At 40.5% G+C, this 18292-nt stretch overlaps 1 protein-coding gene across 5 annotated transcripts in view; it reads right to left on the bottom strand.

Annotated features, from left to right (window-relative positions):
* The window catches only part of LOC108133570 (uncharacterized), a 265289-nt gene that overhangs the window by 220585 nt on the left and 26412 nt on the right, over positions 1 to 18292 (bottom strand). For all 5 annotated transcript variants that reach the window (XR_006246139.2, XM_070281109.1, XM_070281111.1 and 2 more), the window contains one exon: positions 11541 to 11697. Coding sequence is in view for 4 of the 5 variants with exons in the window: in XM_070281109.1 (XP_070137210.1) it covers positions 11541 to 11697 (157 nt within the window). In the remaining variant the exon portion in view is untranslated. The remainder of the gene's footprint in view (positions 1 to 11540; positions 11698 to 18292) is intronic.

Genomic DNA, 18292 nt, shown 5'->3' with positions numbered 1-18292 from the left:
CGTTTTGGTGAACGACCGATATGTTTGACACCATAAGTTATCGCCTAAGCTGCCATACTTTTGATAGAATAAACAAGCAAGTTAAAAATACTTGTATAATCAAATGGATGGCGATAAATTTGTTAAAATTGGGTAAACTATGTTTTTTAAAAATTAATTAATTTAATTTAATTAGTTATGTTCTAAAAGTGTATAAAAAAAATTGTTGAAAACACCGGAATGAAATGAAAATGAAACCCATTGAAAAGGTGGCATCCCCTTAACTTGGCTTTTCTGGCTTTTCCCCTTAATTCTTTTGGCTACGAAAGATGTAACTGAATATAAAAAAGGCATTTTTTCGCGTTGTTTGCTGCTGACCAAACCTCAAACAACCTGTTTCGGCAGCAAGAAGCTATCAGAAATGAAACGTTTCGATAGCAAAACGATAACTAAAAACTTGTGAAAACCGGAGCACCTAAAAACGAAAATCTCGGTTTTGGTCCCAAAACGAAAACGAAAACCGAAAGTGAAAACCGGAGCATGCCTGATAGATCGACGATTAATAGAAAATCGAACTGCAAAGTACTCCCCCTTCGAATCAGACTCTTATTGGCAAAAATATAGAAATTAACAATTAGTCTTCTTCGTCTCCGTGGCGGAAGTAGCCTTTGAGCTAGCGGCGCGCCGGAATCCCGGTTTCACCCCTTTGGCGTAAGCGGCGCCGAAGGCCTGCAGCTATTTATGTGCCTCTGTCTGAAGCTCGATAGAGTCATGGCCAGTTGGGATTGGTGCCACGTGTGCTATTAGGTTAACCAGTGAGACAGAGACTACGCAGTTTTCTTTTTTCCAATTTATTGCTGCGTGACAATCGACTGCAGATCTTAGACTAACTTAGCCTGTCCTACTGTACCCTAAGTCCACGCCTAAGCTCTTCGTATTCTCCTTTACTCCATTCCGCTTACCGTTTGCGGTTAAACTATCCGCTAGTCGACTAACGTTGGATTCGTAGTGTTGATACTGTTTTAATAAGAGTGGCACCTACGAATACCAATCGATTTGGTATTACTCCGCTATAGGGAGTCCGAAAAATGAAATAGTCAGTTGACTATTGTTAACTACTCCCTCTTTTTAAATATGGCCGTCCTCGGCCATACTCATGTTGGCCAGGACGTGGTCCACACGAGGGCAAGCCAACAAAAGGTTTCCACAACCTTTGCACAGAGCGGAAGGCAAAGAACCTTTTTGCAGTTTGTCCAAAGACGCTTTAAGTGCGGAGCTCAATTATAGCCGGAACCGTGTATCATTGGGACAGGCCAGCGATGCATCCAACGGTACTTTGTGACATTGGCGTTGATGAGTCGGTCGTGAATAAACGGAGCAATGCTACATAACGCAGGCTGAAGGTTTTGGGCGCAAGTATTGTCTATAAGTTGCAGCAGCTAGGCCATTGCAAACTGTTTAACTGCATAGACCAGGAAAATGCTTATTCGTTCAAATTTACAAAGTGTAGGATATCTTACAGACTAGTATCTAAGCGCTACTTGCAGAAATTTTCTTCATAATCGCCATTAATTTGCTTTAATCAATTACGTTTTGTCTTAATCTTACAACTTTTACGGCAATCTCTAGGTATATCGAGAGAGGTTAGCTAGCCTTGCGTCGGTCAAAGCCGCTTAAATGAAAAATCACAATGTGCTCAAGGATAGCAAGAGAAACAAAAGCCAAAAGAGTAAAAAAGGACTACCTGATATTATCTTTGTGCACCATCCTCCCTTTTACTAAGACAGTGGTTACCAGATCAGCTTCAACTGTGTTCTCTACGTACAGTGGGATAATCTTGTCTCCTAATCGCCTATTGGATTTTACCAGAACCGTTTCGCCTACCTCAAAAACCCTATTTTGCCGAGCTCGATTATTTCGATCTATGTCCGGAGCAAGATCAGCGCTCGCCTGGACAATCTCAACTGGTTTTCTGTTCGTTACCGAGTGAAACGTTCTATTATACTCTATAGTGGCCTGGAGAAATAACTCAACAACATTATCTATCCTACGTTGTAGTTTCAAGCATCTAGCAATCTCCACCAGAGTGCTATGAAGTCTCTCCACCTGGCCATTTGACGTGCTATGTAACGGGGGAGCGTTAATTACATCTATGCCGTATTTCCCTTTTAGCAAAGATCGGATCGTTTCGGAAACAAAGGCCGGTTCATTGTCACAGTATATTGTTCTAATATATGGAAAAACATTGACTAACTGCAGAATGGGGGCTTTAACATCTTCAATTTTGCGCGAAGGAATAGGCTGCACCAATGAGAACTTGTCAACTGCCGTAAGGAAATGCTTTCCCGCAGTTGAGAATATGTCGATGTGCAACATCTCGCCTACGCGCGTAGGTATTGGAGTCACCCCAAGCTCTTGTTTTCTTGGATGTCTGTCGTATTTTGATCTATCGCATATATTGTAGTTTATTACCACTTCTGTTGCTATCTTGCCCATTTTCGGAAAATAGTATTCGAGTAACACCTGTTTAATATTTTCCTGGGCAGCCCTGGGAGCCCTGTTATGCTCTATAACCATAATCTCCTTCTGCTCGTCCCGTCTGACAATATCTGTCACCCTAGATTTGCAGATTTGCGACAAAGCGTCCGCTACGTAGTTCTCCTTTCCTGGTTTATACAGGACCCTAGCGCCACTCTCCTCGATGCGCGCTTTCCATCGCTTAATCTTAGAGTTGGGGTTTTTATCGGAGACTGCAAATGTGAGAGGCTGATGGTCAGTGTAAATGTTGATGTCATTTTTTTTTGTAGAGGAAGCGTCTGTTGTCAGGTCAAATGGTCGAGAAAAATCTGGGTAGTGTAGGGTAACGTCCTCTGAGGCAAGAATGCTCTTAAGTTATCAAATGCGTTGCTTTGGGTATCATCGAATTCAATTGGCATATTCTTCGATCGATACTTGCTAACTCTACCAGCTTCTCCCTTTAGAATATTCGTCAAGGGCCTCGCTATCGTAGCGAAATCCTTAATGAAACACCGGTAGTAGCTAGCAAGGCCTATGAATGACCTTAGCTCATAGATGCTACTGGGCTTTTTAAATTCTTTAATGGCCTTCACTTTATCTAAGCTCGTTTTTATACCGTCCTTGGAGACAACAAAGCCGAGAAACTCAACACTTTCCATAAAAAATTGAGATTTTTGCTTTGAAACTCTCATATTAGCGTCGTACAATTTCTTAAGGACTTCGTCAACATGAGAAACATGCTCCTCCCTCGTTTTTGAGAAAATAAAGACGTCATCTACATATACGTAGCAGGAACGACCAATTTTATCTCCAAGGACATCATCTTCTGCTCTCTGGAAAATGCTGGAAGCGTTTTTCAGACCAAAGGGTAAGCGGCAGAACTCATACTTTCCACTGTTTACCGATAAAGATGTCTTTTCTCGATCACCCTCCGCTAGGTTAATCTGGTGATATCCAGACTTAAGGTCAAGGGTCGTGAAATAGTTTTCCTTTCCCAGGTTTGAAAGAATCATAGAAATACTCGGCATCGGGTATTTATCGGCGATAGTCTTGGAGTTTAATTTCCTAAAATCAATAACCAGCCTTTTATTGGGCGATCCCGAAACATCGGTACCCTTTTTTCCTTCAACCCATATAGGATTATTATAGGGGGAACGTGATGGTCGAATAATACCGTTTTTGAGCCGATCTTTGATTTCATTGTTAACGAAATCTGCAGCTCCCGTGGGAAACGGATACATTTTTGAATATACTGGCTCATTGTCCTCTGTTCGGATATATGCCACCACTTTTGTGTTAAACGGCAGCAGTTTATCTGGGTTTTCAAAGGCATCTAGATTCAAAGACATCATATGCCTAAACTCCGACTGTATTTCAGGTGGAACTACTATGTCACTGATATCGGTAAAGTTAACCTGCGCGCAACTGTGAAGCTGTAGTGCCTCAACACCTTCATTGATGGTTATAGTACCTTTTTCGAGGTCAATATATGCGCCTACCTGTGTTAGCAGGTCAAGCTCAATTATGCCATCAAAAGCAGTTAGTCCGGGCAAAAGAAAAAAGGGGCTACTCACACCAAGGATATTCAAGTAGCACTTCTTTTCTATCTTATTACAGCCATGAATGGATTGTTCATTAAAAGGAGAATGCACAGGGAATGGGATTTGCATTTCTATACTGTCTTTAATTTAACTTTTCCCCTGTGTCTATGAGAAATTTTCTTAGTTTCCCTGCTACTGTTCGTTGCAAGAACGGAAGCAGGGACGCTCCGCTAAAAAATTAACGTCGTCATCCTCATAGTTCGTTTCCTGGCCGGCTCTATGTCGTCTGCAGCGTCCTCGGCTACCTCATTATACTGTCTGTCCGCCTGCTCTTCTTGAGACAGATGATAGACTCTCTGGCGCCTCTGATCCGACACCCTCTGCGAAGTCGCAACTCTCTTATAGATTCCCTGTTGCTGACTACTTCCATACACTTGAGGCATAGCCGGGCCCTGAGCAAGCGTTTCTTGGCTTTGTTGCTGCTGGAAGTTTGTAGGCTGCCTATATCTCGAAGACGATGGATCTACATCCATTCTTTCCACTGGGTCACGTGCAGCTGTGCTGACCTGACGAGGAGCTCGCTCTCTGGCAAAAAAAGGATTTTTCCCACCATGCCTAGCCTGTTGGTCAGAGCTGCCCTCAGCCCAACCATGGCCAGCACGCCCAGGATGCGGATGGGCCAGTCTGTTACCTCTATCCTCAATGGACTTAGCTAATCAACTACTACTACTTATCAACGCACTGGCTGCAGGATAAATGTTTAGCAATAAATGTTTGCTAATGTTTGAACATCCTGCAAGAGGCCAAAAAAGTGCCTTAGTATGTATATATATTTTTTTCATTTAGATTAACTTTGAAAAATTTATTTTTTCTTCGATTTTCTAGTGGACTGTAATTTTAAAATTTTTGTTTTACTGAAAGCTAATTTTTTTTTTTCAAAATTGCATTTTTTTTTTTTAAATTTAATTGATAATTATTACATTTTTTGTCTATTTTTTTTAATCATTATTTTTTAAATTATAAATATTTTTTTTTTTACCATACCATACTGTTTTTAAATTTTCTATATTGATGCGTGTTCCTCCTGATGATTATGTAAAAGGATCCGCACTGGATGCTACTGATGGTGTAGCTCGTTGGTTTTTCTGCCGCTGATGTTGTTCTTCTACTCGCCGGTGGTCCTGCCGCAGACGTTGGTCCCGCCGTATAAAATGCCCAAGACTTTGGCTGTCGTTGTTCCCAGGAACCCGACTTTTTATTTTTGATCGATATTTGGCCTCGAACACGCCGTACATTATTTTCAATATTAATAAATTTCCGGTGTTGTGCCGAAAAAACGTATTTTTTTTTACTTTTCCGATGTAAAGCCTCGGACAGTCTAATACAAAAATAATTTTTCATATATTTGCATATAATTTTTTATTTCGGTATTGTTCCGAAATAAAAACACACAGTTTTATGCTCATTGGCACTTAAATAATTTTATTCGCTGTGTTCCTTACCTCTTGGGGGGAAACAACAGAGGACTACGGTTTTTAAACCCTGATGATTTCATGCTCTTCCTGCCAAGAGTCATGTGCCGCGAGATTTCACTTTCACCCACAGGCAACAGCTGCAATGGCTTTGGCAAGATTTTTTACAGCGTCTGATTTTTTTTTTACGCATTCCGACGTGCCCGGGATTGCACTACGGTTTTACGAGCTGCAACATCAGGCATCCCATACTCCGTATTCCTCAGTATTATGGATTCGGACCGGCGAACCGACATGTTTGTCAGTGGGAGACCACAGTTGTGCTTTTGATGTAGGTGTCGCTCGGATAATGGGCGGCGATCGGGTCTAGGAGCAGCACTAGGCCGACACCAGTTCCCTGCACTGAGAGAAATACTTTTTAATAAGGCTGTGGCGCGATTGAAGCAACCTGCCCCATAAATTGCACGCTGACGATGCACGCCGTCCAATTTGGATGGCTTCTTAAACACTTGTATTGGACATTGCGGTCCCTTAATCCATTTTCGTATATTAATGAGTAATATTTTGAATAAATTTTATACACTGGGAAATTGGCCAAATTAGCATTATTTAGAAACACGGTATCAAAAAAGTTATAAAGAGATATAAGAATAAAATTTAATTTTATCACAAGGAAATTCAAACCCATAGCAACTTTACACCAATAAGAATAACAGAAGCCTATAGTATTTTTTTCAGTGCATTATTGCAGCATCGACTGCGTTGAGCTTGACTGCACGGACGACAAATTTTGACGAACTGGACGCTATAGGACCATACACCTAAGAAATATTGTTCCCAAGTGCGGGGCCCCACCGCGTACATGGCCAGCTGCGATGCCGCCAATTTTGTTTATGTACTTTTAACGGGGGGCCACTTGTCTCTCAGAGAGCCGTGTCTCCCAGAGTCTCTCCTCCTCCTTATGGCTACAGAAGTGCTACGCAGATTGTTCCGTGTTTTTTCAAATGGCCCAAATTGGCAGACTTGAACACCTCATCTGAAGACGGGAACACGCTCATCGGCTGCCAGAGGTGCACATTTGATCCGAAAACAGTACAATGTTTTCGGCGGGACGCCTCCGCGCATTTCGGAAGCACCTGAGAAGCCCAACCGCACGGTGCAGTTATTAGCTTAGGCAGTCCGATCAACACTGGATGCCGGCTGGATGCCGACCCAAAACTGAATGGGAGCTCCTCTGATATAATAGTACTCCTTCCACGGTTACTAAAAGTGGGCTTTGATATACTTTCCGCCCTAGAGTCCAGCCCTCGCCCTCCCAGAGATCCAAATGTTGAAGTTGCACTCACGTTCTTGTAGTCTGGTTTCGAGTATCTCGGCTTTCGGGCACATAAACGAAAACCCAGATGCCTCGGCACGCAAATAAAGAATTCAAAACAGTTGCTGCCACGGCGACAAGTGGCAGTGTAAGTGGTGAATGCGCCAACATTGGCAAATGAGTGGCCAATAGCCCGTGACCGTCATATCACTCCCCGCTCGGTGAGATTTGTGTGCGGCATGGCATGTGGCTGCAGGGCACAGTGGACACCTCGCCTGGTTGGCTGGGAGCCTTGCTGGCTGCCTCAGAGCGTGTCAACGTCGAGGCGCGAACACTGTGCCGCAACAAGCTTCTAGTATGAGTTATTAGGTATTACCACTAATCATACAGCATATATATACAGTATATATATATATATATATATTTTTTTTTTTTTTTTTTTCGGTATCCAGGGAATGTATACAAATGTATTAAAATTCCAATGTATGTATGGATACAGCTCCGACTGAAATATACCCTGATTCGTAAAAATATATATGTATACTAGCTGACCCGACAAACGTTGTTTTGCCACCAGATGACTTTATAATTTCTGTACAAAATTGACTTACTTCTAGACTTATCTATATATAAAATTGGCTATACCGATTACACAGTGCGACAGTGGTTTGGAACTTTTGAAGAGACCTAGTAGGAATTGTTCATTAGGTCGAGTATAGTATAAAACCATGTTTGAAATTTTTCCTACACCCTCAAATCTTGATTTATTGCGAAAAAACGGTTTTTCGAAAGTGTTTTGCTCTTAAAAATTCCTGAACGCGCAATTTTAGGCCGATTTTCAATTTTTTTATGTTTTTCAATAGTTAAATGTTGTAGCTTTTGAAAAAAAATACATCTTCAATTTATTTAAACAGAAAGGACACAAATTTTACAAAAGAAACTGACTTTTTTGAATTTTTGTCACGTTTGTCGAACTTTGACGCCATTTTTTCGGTACAACTTCCAAGAAATGGTATCATTCTTAACACATATTAATATTGTCTCATTAATCCTGAATAAAACAAGACCAATTTGATATCTTATTTTTATTGATTTCATAGCTTTTATCAATGTTTAAAAATGCTAAAAATGAAAAAATAAAAGCTATGAAATCAATAAAAATAAGACTGACAAGAATAATCTTCCATTGAGTTTCTATCTTTCTGTTAACTTACATACTGGTACTTACATACTGTTACGGTGCGCTCGAATTTGAATTGACTTGTTTTGGGAAAAGCGTAATAACTTCAACAATTTTCATAATTTCGAAATCAAATTGGTCTTGTTTTATTCAGGATTAATGAGACAATATTAATATGTGTTAAGAATGATACCATTTCTTGGAAGTTGTACCGAAAAAATGGCGTCAAAGTTCGACAAACGTGACAAAAATTCAAAAAAGTCAGTTTCTTTTGTAAAATTTGTGTCCTTTCTGTTTAAGGATGTAGTCTCATGTTCCGGTCTACTTTTTAGAGGTTATTTCAAAAAATTTTTTTTGGAATAAAAAATAATGCGATCGGTCCAATTTTCACATATGTTTTTATAGGCATCATAAACTATTTGAAAATATTTTGTTTAATTTATTCTTGTGTAGTTTAATACACTTAATAGCATGCCAAAGTATGCATATAAAAAAAAAAGGTAGGTCCCTGGCGCAGGTGATTTCGACTGCTAGAGTCATCCGAAACAAAAAATTAGAATAGATTATTGGTTTGTAAGCTTATGGCTCTGTCCCGTACTAGAATGAAATATTTTCATCAATAAACAACAAAATAGCGAACTCACAAAACAAAATATTAAAAAAAATTTTAAATTTTAATCTTAAATTAATGATAAAAAAAAAACTAATCATTAAAAATTAATGATTCTAGTACGGGACAGAGGTGTTACTTTTTAGAACAACATATCCAAATTTCAGCTAGATCGGTACTATAGAATTTTGTGAATCACCTGCGCCGCACACAAAAATGTCGTTCCGAGAAAAACGCGTTTAAAGTTTAGACGCTACCGAGAAACTCATACTTTTCGGTGTAGGCGCGCTCTCGATTATGGGCTGTATCTCTGTCATTATTTGATATTTTTATTTGAAACTTTAACAGTACATTCTTAATAAACAATACTATCGAAATATGTGAAAAAAAAAAATCGATTTTTTCAACCTCACACATGAGACTACATCCTTAAATAAATTGAAGATGTATTTTTTTTTCAAAAGCTACAACATTTAACTATTGAAAAACATAAAAAAATTGAAAATCGGCCTAAAATTGCGCGTTCAGGAATTTTTAAGAGCAAAACACTTTCGAAAAACCGTTTTTTCGCAATAAATCAAGATTTGAGGGTGTAGGAAAAATTTCAAACATGGTTTTATACTATACTCGACCTAATGAACAATTCCTACTAGGTCTCTTCAAAAGTTCCTCCAACTTTTCTTTTTTTGTCGCACTGTGTTATCTAATTGAAATGGCTATACCGATTCTCATGAAATTTTGTGAGCGTATTGAATGATTGTTCGACATTATCAGTATTTTTTCGACGATATCTTTGAGGAAATCTTTAGGGAAATTTGTAGTACATTTTCCATCTGCCATGCAAGGCGATTAACTATTAAGAGTACCACTTGGAACATGAATCTTGTTTGTTGTAACAATTTCAAACAGCAGTTGGTCAGTGGATGGATCTAGAATTTCCACAGAAATAATACTATTATAATACTATCTATTTCTTCAGGACGGATTTTGTCGATTAACCAAACCAAAATGTGTGCATGAGGTAATACTCGCTTTTGCCACTCAACCGAATAAAGCCAGCAACGTGTGGGATCGAATACATGTAATTTAGTACTGAAACCTAGACTTCCTATGTACGACAGCGTCCCGCAAATGAATGTACTCTTTCTTGCGCAGCTTTATTTGATTATATCGTAAGTTCATAGTCGTTCGTTCTCAATCTTCGCGTACATGTCGACCATGAATTGTTAACAAAGCTCACAACATCGTAGAATGACGTTGTCTAGGCCATCGGTACGCATAATAATCCTTTGAGCTAACGTTCTTGTTGGTTTCAGCTTGGGTTCAGCTCTAACACGTACACAGTATTTTGTTGCCGGATTTGTTCTTCTTTCGGATCTTCTATTTTGTATGTTTCGAGATCTACATACTTGTATCACGGCTCAAATCACCCCCTTTGAGTTATCTTGGCATTGCTCACTGTACAAAACACTCATAAATAGAATTAATGTATTTATCTAATGATGAAGGATTTTGCCAAGGTTTAAATTGAGTTAAAAAGCTATGGTAGCGTGAGTTTGTCAGTATGTCGAACAGGATTTAGGAGGACGAAAAATAGATGTTGGCGGATTCTCAAACCTACTCAATACGCTCACAAGATTTCATGACAATCGGTATAGCCGTTTCGGAGGAGTATGGTAAGAAAAACTGTGACTTGAAAATTTTATATATCTTTTTCCTATATAAATGTAACATGTATGCTGAAATATTAAAATATTTACTATAACAAATAATATAATTTCTTTCGTCATTTCACCAAATAGCGAATAAACAAATTTTGTTATGGTAGCAAGCCAGAAAACTTAGAAAAATCAAAATTTTGTGCGCTGCCTTCGAAACGAAATCGCACGCACACATACACCTGTGTATGTGAATGTGTGGCACGCATACATACAAAGATCAATCCAAGCGCAGACCTTCTTCATCGCGCTCCTTTCAGAGACTGAGAAACCAAAAGCATTCAATGAGAATATGAGCGTAAGATGAACGAACGATGAGCGTAAGAAAGAGAGTAAGAATTCCCTCTGGGGCCTGTCGCAAGAAATTTCTGCGTCTATTTTTGTTGTATAAAATGGGTTGTCTATATGCTGTATGGTTAGTGGTGTTACATTAGAAACTTTCATTCTCTCTCTACTTTATTAATTACATATGCATACATACACATATGCGCAAAACAGTGTCGCTTAGGTGACGCTAAACATAAATATTGCTTATCTATTATTGCAAGTGATTGTTCTTTGGGCAATAGCCGATGTTGAGCTTCAGGATTATATGTCTCTCTTGACCAAAATCTTTTGGTGGATAGCTTATATACAAGTACAACTTGTACTTGTACTTGTAGTACAACTGTAAAAAAGCTCACATATGCTAAGCATGCTAATCATTTATTGTGTTATTTTCCAGTTTCCTCGTTTCTTTTTTTGTGAAAAGCATTTATTTTTTCGTTTTGTAAAGCCTTTATTTATACTTTAGCTTAGTGGTCGGCACCCCAATACATTGATATGATTTTACCGCATTAGTGTTAGTAACGAATAGCAGAAAGTAGGCTTTGAGCATGACGTTTCACACATTTATACTGTGTGTGTGTGGCAGAGCTCGGGCAGGGAAATTTCCTATGCCCCCGAGATAGGGCCGTGCCGACCTCTGCTTTAGCTTGAGAGTAAAAACTAATAAACTAGAATACAGCATTAAATTGTTATTGTTTTTTTTAAGGAACTGGGCCTTTAAAAATTCTGCTATTCTGAATCTATATACCAGTAATTATTAACATCATATCTGGATTATTGTCGTGTTAATCCTCAATTTCTTTTTTTCTTTTAAATTTCTTTTTTTCTTTTTTCTTTTTATTTTCTTTTTTTAATTTAATTAATTTTTTTTAAAAACTTACTGTTGTTAAGGTTTCATTCAAGTCTGGGAGCTGCAGATGTTCGATTCCAAGCTTGTGAAGATGTGCAACCACCATTGGTGTTACCACATCAACCTCTTCATTAATATTTGTCCAGTCGCTTATATCTTTATCAATTTTACCATATACACTAACATTTCTGCATTTTAAAAATAAAATAAATATAAATGATAGTAATAAGATAAATTTTTTTTTATTAATAACGAGATGGAAAACCTCTCTTCGACCGCATCCGAAGTTATTATACCGCAGTGTTTCTTAAGTTTAATAGTATTTTCTTAAATTTGCGTGGCTAAGAGAGCGGGTGACTTCAAACGCTAAAGGTTAAAATTCTGGCAACTGCTTAACGGAATTATGTTGTTTGTAATTTGTTTTAAGTTTATTTTATATTTTACCTAGTATAACATTCAGCGTTATGAACCGTAAAATTTTCCGAGCTTGTAGTAAGAGCCTTTTTTTATTATGTTTAAGTTCCTGAGGCACCTTACCAAGGAGGATTTGTTGAAGCGAATATGTCCATTTGTTTTTTGTGAACTTTTTTGAAAATCAGTTTTACGGAAACAGCGAATCTTATTTGCCACGCGTGGAAACTTGTGATCGATACCAGAAATGGTTTCGATTGAAACCTTAGGCGTGGGGTGACATAGATTCTTTGGGGTTGAAAGGGGCAGAGCTCTGGAAAAAGTGGTACCATCAGGATCAGATAAAAAATATAAATCTAATAGCCGACCTAACGAATTTCAAACATGCTTAATTTGACCTAGGGACATGTTAAACATGCCCATAATCATGGTGCGTGATAAGTGATGAAGATGGTGAGTTATCGACATTAGACCTCTTTAGTACTGGGAAGTCGAAGTCACCCAGAGCTACAATGTGGTCACAATCGGTCATAAGATCAAAAACGGATTGAACAGCGCACAAATTATGCTAGAATGTATTCGGTTCAGACGCAGGAGGTATGTATGAGCAGATAATGTATAAAGATTTAGCGGCCAGAACGAGTTCAATCCAAATGAAGTCTAAGTGACCAAACTTTTGTAATTTTTCCCTTTTCAGAAGCAAGTTGGGAGTCTACCGAACAGTGGCGGATTTAAGTAAAAAGGCCCAGTGGGCAAAATAAATATAGAATGTAACTTTAATTTTATTCTTCAGTGTACCCACATGGATGGAAAAAAAAGTCTTCCACCAAAGTATTGGTGATTTTTTGCATTGGTATGGGAGTTTTCTCAGAGCTTGGCACCACTCTCCCCGTATGCAGAGCTTGGGCACCACTGGTTTAGAGAGTTTGCTACGTAAGCCCCAACTATTTTGATAGGTACGTTTTAGTGACGATTTTAGTTTGGTGAATTTGTGGATGAAGAAGAGGTCGAAAATCGGTCAGTGGTTCTAACATGTGGAAATGGATTACAACTTTTTTTCTTGCACATCAGCGCGGGCACACGAATCTTAAGAGAAGACGTGCGCCTTATATATTTATATTTATTTTTAGTTATGTCCTCCTTCTTTATATCGGCTTTTGTTTTGGCTTTGATATCTCGGCTTATATATATCTCTGAAGTATCAGGGGCAAGCCGAGTAACAAATATATTTTTTGATGGAGGAAGCTTTTATAAAGCTTCTCAATGATTCTCAACCTGTTTCGCGTAGAATTTCGCGTAGAATTTTGTATGTACACAATATGTACTTACATACATGCTTAAGTGAACACCTCAACCAGCCCAATTCGAATTTTGGTTTAGAAGTTAATCAAGGACACTCAAAAACTCATGTAATTCAAGGTCTACGCGCCTTGAACACCATTGGTGTACACCGTTGGTAGAGCGACTATATTCTTTACGCGAGGGCGGCTGGTACCAAGTGCCGGTTCGTTAATGTCTCTGCCGAGGATGCTGGCTAAACGTAGTCGGGCGGGGAGAAGAACACACATTTCCTGCCGGCCCTTTAGTTTTGACCAGGGTTAATTTGACAAGCGGGCTTTGTCCCATCTACTTGTGGGTCCAAAATATGAATTTAACCAACTTAAATAAAAACCAAAATGGAGAACGGAACTTCCTCGAAAAGACCGGAAATGGGGTCAATGTCCCGTCAAACTCCAAGGCTCTCAAAGAACAAGGAGTTGCTGAAATGGAGAAGCTCTCAACAGAGCCGAAGAAGCCGACTGGAGTAGGCAGCTCTACCAAAGAGATCGCAAAGATTGCGAAACGGAAGTGGTCGCTCCACGACTAACCGATCGTTCGGTTGGCGGAAGAAGTTGCCGGACCTCCGGCGAAAGGTAGCCAATGAGCTGCATGGGCGCTTCATAAAGGAGATGCTGAAGAGCGGAGGAACCCCACCAAAATGCAAAAACTCAGGCTGGTATCAGGGTAGCATGCCCGGGCCCCCGATCAACAGCCCTGTAGAAGAGAATGATAGCTACACTTGGAGAGGTCTACCATTGGCGGATACAAGGGGGGGGGGGGGGGCGAAAGGGGCGCTCGCCCCCCCCCCCCCAGCTTCTGAAAAAAGGTTTATTGTTTATATTGTTTATTGTTGGAAACTGCGTATAATTTTTGATTATTTGCCACCTACTACTTATTTATAATTATTATTAATTTAATTATTTAAATATTATTAATTATAATTATTTATAATTATAACTATTTAAAAAAAAATTATGAACTCCCCCCCCCCCCCCCCCCCCCCCCACAGGCAGATACCTGTATCCGCCTCTGAGGTCTACCATGGTGCGAAGCTGGAGGCGGTTGACTGGGACGAGGTCCCCAGCAAGCCGAGGGCGCGAGTATGACTCAACGAAAAGCGCACCGACCCTAACACCGTACTAGCAATTCTGAAAATGTGATAGTCGCCAAGGTGGAGGATTACGGAGGCAGGTTGTTCTTACGCTAAATGAGGGCACTGCGACGAGCTTGTTACGGTCCGGGTTTACAAGTCGGATGCCAAGAGAAAGACTGGATGCATCGAGCTAGAGATAGACGTCCAAGAGCCAGACTTGGAGAAACCGCCCGAAGAAGAGCACCCGAAAGGCATCAGCTGGCCTCTTCTCCACCTCGCCGAGAGTGGAACTGATGCGGTTTTCATCCAAGAACCCTGGATCCTTGAAAACAAGATTCTGCCGATACAATAGGTATCGGAAAGGAAAAGGAAAGGCTCATTAGCCTCCATATTCATCTTACCATTGACACAAATTACTTCGGGATCGCAGCCCTTCCTATACGCGGGCTGATCCACGCAGATGGCTCTCCATGAGATTACTACGCTCGTCGAAAAGGCACTTAGTGAAAAGAAATACGCCTTTATTACTTTACTGGACATAAAAGGTGCGTTAAAAAACATCCTGCCGTGTTTAATAACCATTGCACAATGGATCAATGGTGGATGCAAAGTTATTTCTTATGCGTATGATGTTGCAATTGCCTGCACTGGAAAATTTCCACTGACTATGCGCCCGCATGACGGACAAACCGGTTCTCTCAACACTGATGGCAGATAAGATCGGACTGGGAGTCAACCCTTCCCAGACCGAACATGTCCTTTTCCCTAAAAAGTACAAAACTCAAGTTTAAGGCTTCCAAATATATCAAGGTCAATTCAAACAAATAAAAATTTTAAAAATAAAAAAATAACAACAAATTCTAATTAATTACAAATTCAATATAAACACGACGAATCCGTTAAACCCGACCACATTGCAGGCCTCCATCCGAATTCAACTAACGGGCAGCCGCGCCAGCTTGTGGACTGCTCTCCTATACTCCGCTCCGGAGCTAGTCCTGACGACGGGGACCCTGATCCTTCCGTCCGCGCCGCCGTGTGTTGCTCCGACCCTTCCGGTGAGCTGCCGGATGTCGTCCTCTTGCTGCTGCCACTTCGACCGCGCCTGTAGGCCCAAGACGTACCCCCGGGACCATCGCTGCCAATACGTTTGCTTGATTGACGAAACAAGCCGCTATCGCCGCAAGCACGTTAGACCCTGCTGGTCCGGGGTCCGTGGTGCTGGTAGGGCGATGAGCGGCCCACCTGTCAATAGGTGCCCGGGAGTAAGCGACTCGCCGTCGCTTGGGTCCTGACTCAGAACCTCAGAATTCTATTTGACAGGTGAGGGAACAATATCAGAATTCACTACTAATCCTTTCGATTTCCTTATAAAGCGAAACATATAAACGAACCCTCGCAGCAGTTTTAGGTGAGAGGAATATGCTTCTATCACTTCCAATAAATATGAGCTAGAGACGATTGCGGTTTATCCGACCGCATTCATTTTTGCTTCCATCTGTAGATCCCATAGGTTCTCATCGATGCGTCAGAAAAGGCATGAATTTGAATCGGTGACACCGGCTCGGTAAACGCGAATCTTGGAATTGAGATTTTCTCTTATTGCGACAAGGCAATTTGTATTCTGTTTCACGCTGTTTTTAAGTGCCGTGCAATTGACTCATCCCAATCTAGCTTATTTAGCCAAAGTACCTGCAATGGGATCTTTCCTTTTATAAGTATAAGGCTTAATAAGCCAAGGGGGTCAAAAAGTTTCGATGTCACCGAAAGAATGTTCCGCTTGGTCGCCCTTTGACCCATGACTAAAGCATCAATTTCAAATTTAAATATATCTTCCTTAGGAACCCTAGCGATTTCTTATGCTTTAATCAGTTTTGAGTCCGAAGGTGTAACTGGCTTAACCGTGCTCTCGGATCTAGAGTTTGAAAATCACTTGCTCAATTCAAACCCAGCGTTTTGAAAAACCTGAGTTACTTCAGACTTAATTGTCTTTAACTACTCAATGCGACCAGCACCCGTTAACATGTCGTCGACTGAAAAGTTGGACCCAATAACTTCGCCAGTTCGAGGGAATGTATTTTTCACAGATTCACTCAACCTCTTCGAACAACTTATGGCCAGGAATGGGGCTGGCGCAGTGCCACCTCGCAGCTTTGGCTAAGAATACAACTGGCGTAGTTTTTGACGCAATGTACACATTCTGTGGATTTTTCCTATAGTTTTCCGTATGGTTGCCTCCGCAGTTTCCACATTTCTTCACGGCACTGTCCTTGTTTGTTTGAGCAGAGATACACAGACAGTCCGAAGTGTGCAGTATGACCTGATGTGTCCATACTCTTGGCAATTAGTGCATTGCACTGGACCGTTGCGTTTATGTGGCTTTTCAACAGTGATTCTCCGATGCAAAAGACATTGCAGCTTGTAAATTGGGTGGACTTCGTTCTTCTTCAGCGACCTGCTTTCTTGAAGAGATACCTTGAAGAGAGGTTGTGGCTTTTTATTTTTATTTAGGATGTTAATAACATTCTTGGCGGCAAAGCCTTTTTCTTTAAGGGCGGTTTTTATTTTTGCTTCGGTAACATCGGGTTCGATTCCCTTATCTACCACTTGTAGGCCCTTACTGCTTTTCAGTTGGTACGTGTAATAGTTCGAAAGTGCTCTTCAGTCTCGGCTTGCAACTTTTTTAATGGATGTTCTTTTTGATAAGCGGGACAAAAAGAAAGTTGTCACCATTTCCGATCAACGCCGCAATTCGGTTGACTAGGGCACTCGAGCTTTTCTCCCTGACATAGATTGGAGGGGGCTAGGGTTTTTTTGCGGTGTCTTGCGCTGGTTGGTTTTCCTCAACCTCCTCCAGTAGGGCAAATCTGTTACTACTGGATCTCCCTGGTTCTTCGCCGATCTTCTAGACGCGGTTAAATTTCGTTTTATTGCCTCCGGATTAATCTGCAGGCTAAGCTTTCGCTGAATTTGGATGTAGCGATCCATTCCAGTCTGTGTGGCGGGGCCCCTTTGGCACTTTCCGAATTTGTTGTTTTTGTACTCGCTGCAGTCGTTGACGTCGCGGTACTTTGAATTGCAGTGGTTGTTGCAGTGGTTGCAGAACTTGTAGCACTGCTTGTTGTTGGTGGGAAATTTGTTTTCGATATTGGAGGGGGGGGTTTTAAACTGTGAACTCCATGACGCGGGAGTCGGAGTGAGCAGAGCGGGTGAGAAAAACCGTGCCCTTTGGGTTTCAGTGGTCAGTAGAGCCGGGTTGCTCTTAATCCCCGGATTTTCACTTCGATATCGCGGGTTGAAAAGAAATAGTAGAAGCCGTTTCTTTTGTTTACTGAACTTTTACGCTCGTTCTTTTGATCGTTGCTAGACATCAACAATGTAAGGTTTGGTTGAAATTAAACTAAAATAAGCATTAAAATGCCTGACTTCCCTAACCCTGGCTTTCGAAACACATACTTTTAACCCTTTTACCATTTTTATCCTATTCGCTTCATCTATTTTTACCTTTTTGTCTATTAGACGCAAGTGCAACTTTCCAGATTTGAAAGTAAAGGTATTTAGTATCCCTTGAAGGAGAAGGCAGTGAAGGAGACATCTCCGACCCTATAAAGCAGTGTTGCTCATCCCATTGCTCTCGCTGCTCATTTGTTTTTACAAATGATCATGTATACGGAGTTGTGTGTGACTGCTCAGGCCATAAGGTTACGTTGCTCACGCCATAAGCTTCGTTGGTCCCAGCATAGGCAAAGGGCAATTACAATAATTTTTGGGGTTTTCCCTATTCTCCGTGCTAATCCGAATGCATTTTGTGGTTGGTGTAGGGCGTTTTTTAATTGCTGTAATAAAATGTATTTTTGTTATATTGATATTTTTAAACACCTTGTGAATGTTACTATAATTTCATTTTTTAGTGCGCCCACATGGATGTGAAAAAAATTCTCGAATCAATGTATTGATGA

Source organism: Drosophila bipectinata, chromosome 3R (assembly GCF_030179905.1).
Source record: "Drosophila bipectinata strain 14024-0381.07 chromosome 3R, DbipHiC1v2, whole genome shotgun sequence".
Classification (NCBI taxonomy): domain Eukaryota; kingdom Metazoa; phylum Arthropoda; class Insecta; order Diptera; family Drosophilidae; genus Drosophila; species Drosophila bipectinata.
Note: the sequence above shows the minus strand (reverse complement) of the source record. Positions and strands in the feature narration are given on the sequence as shown.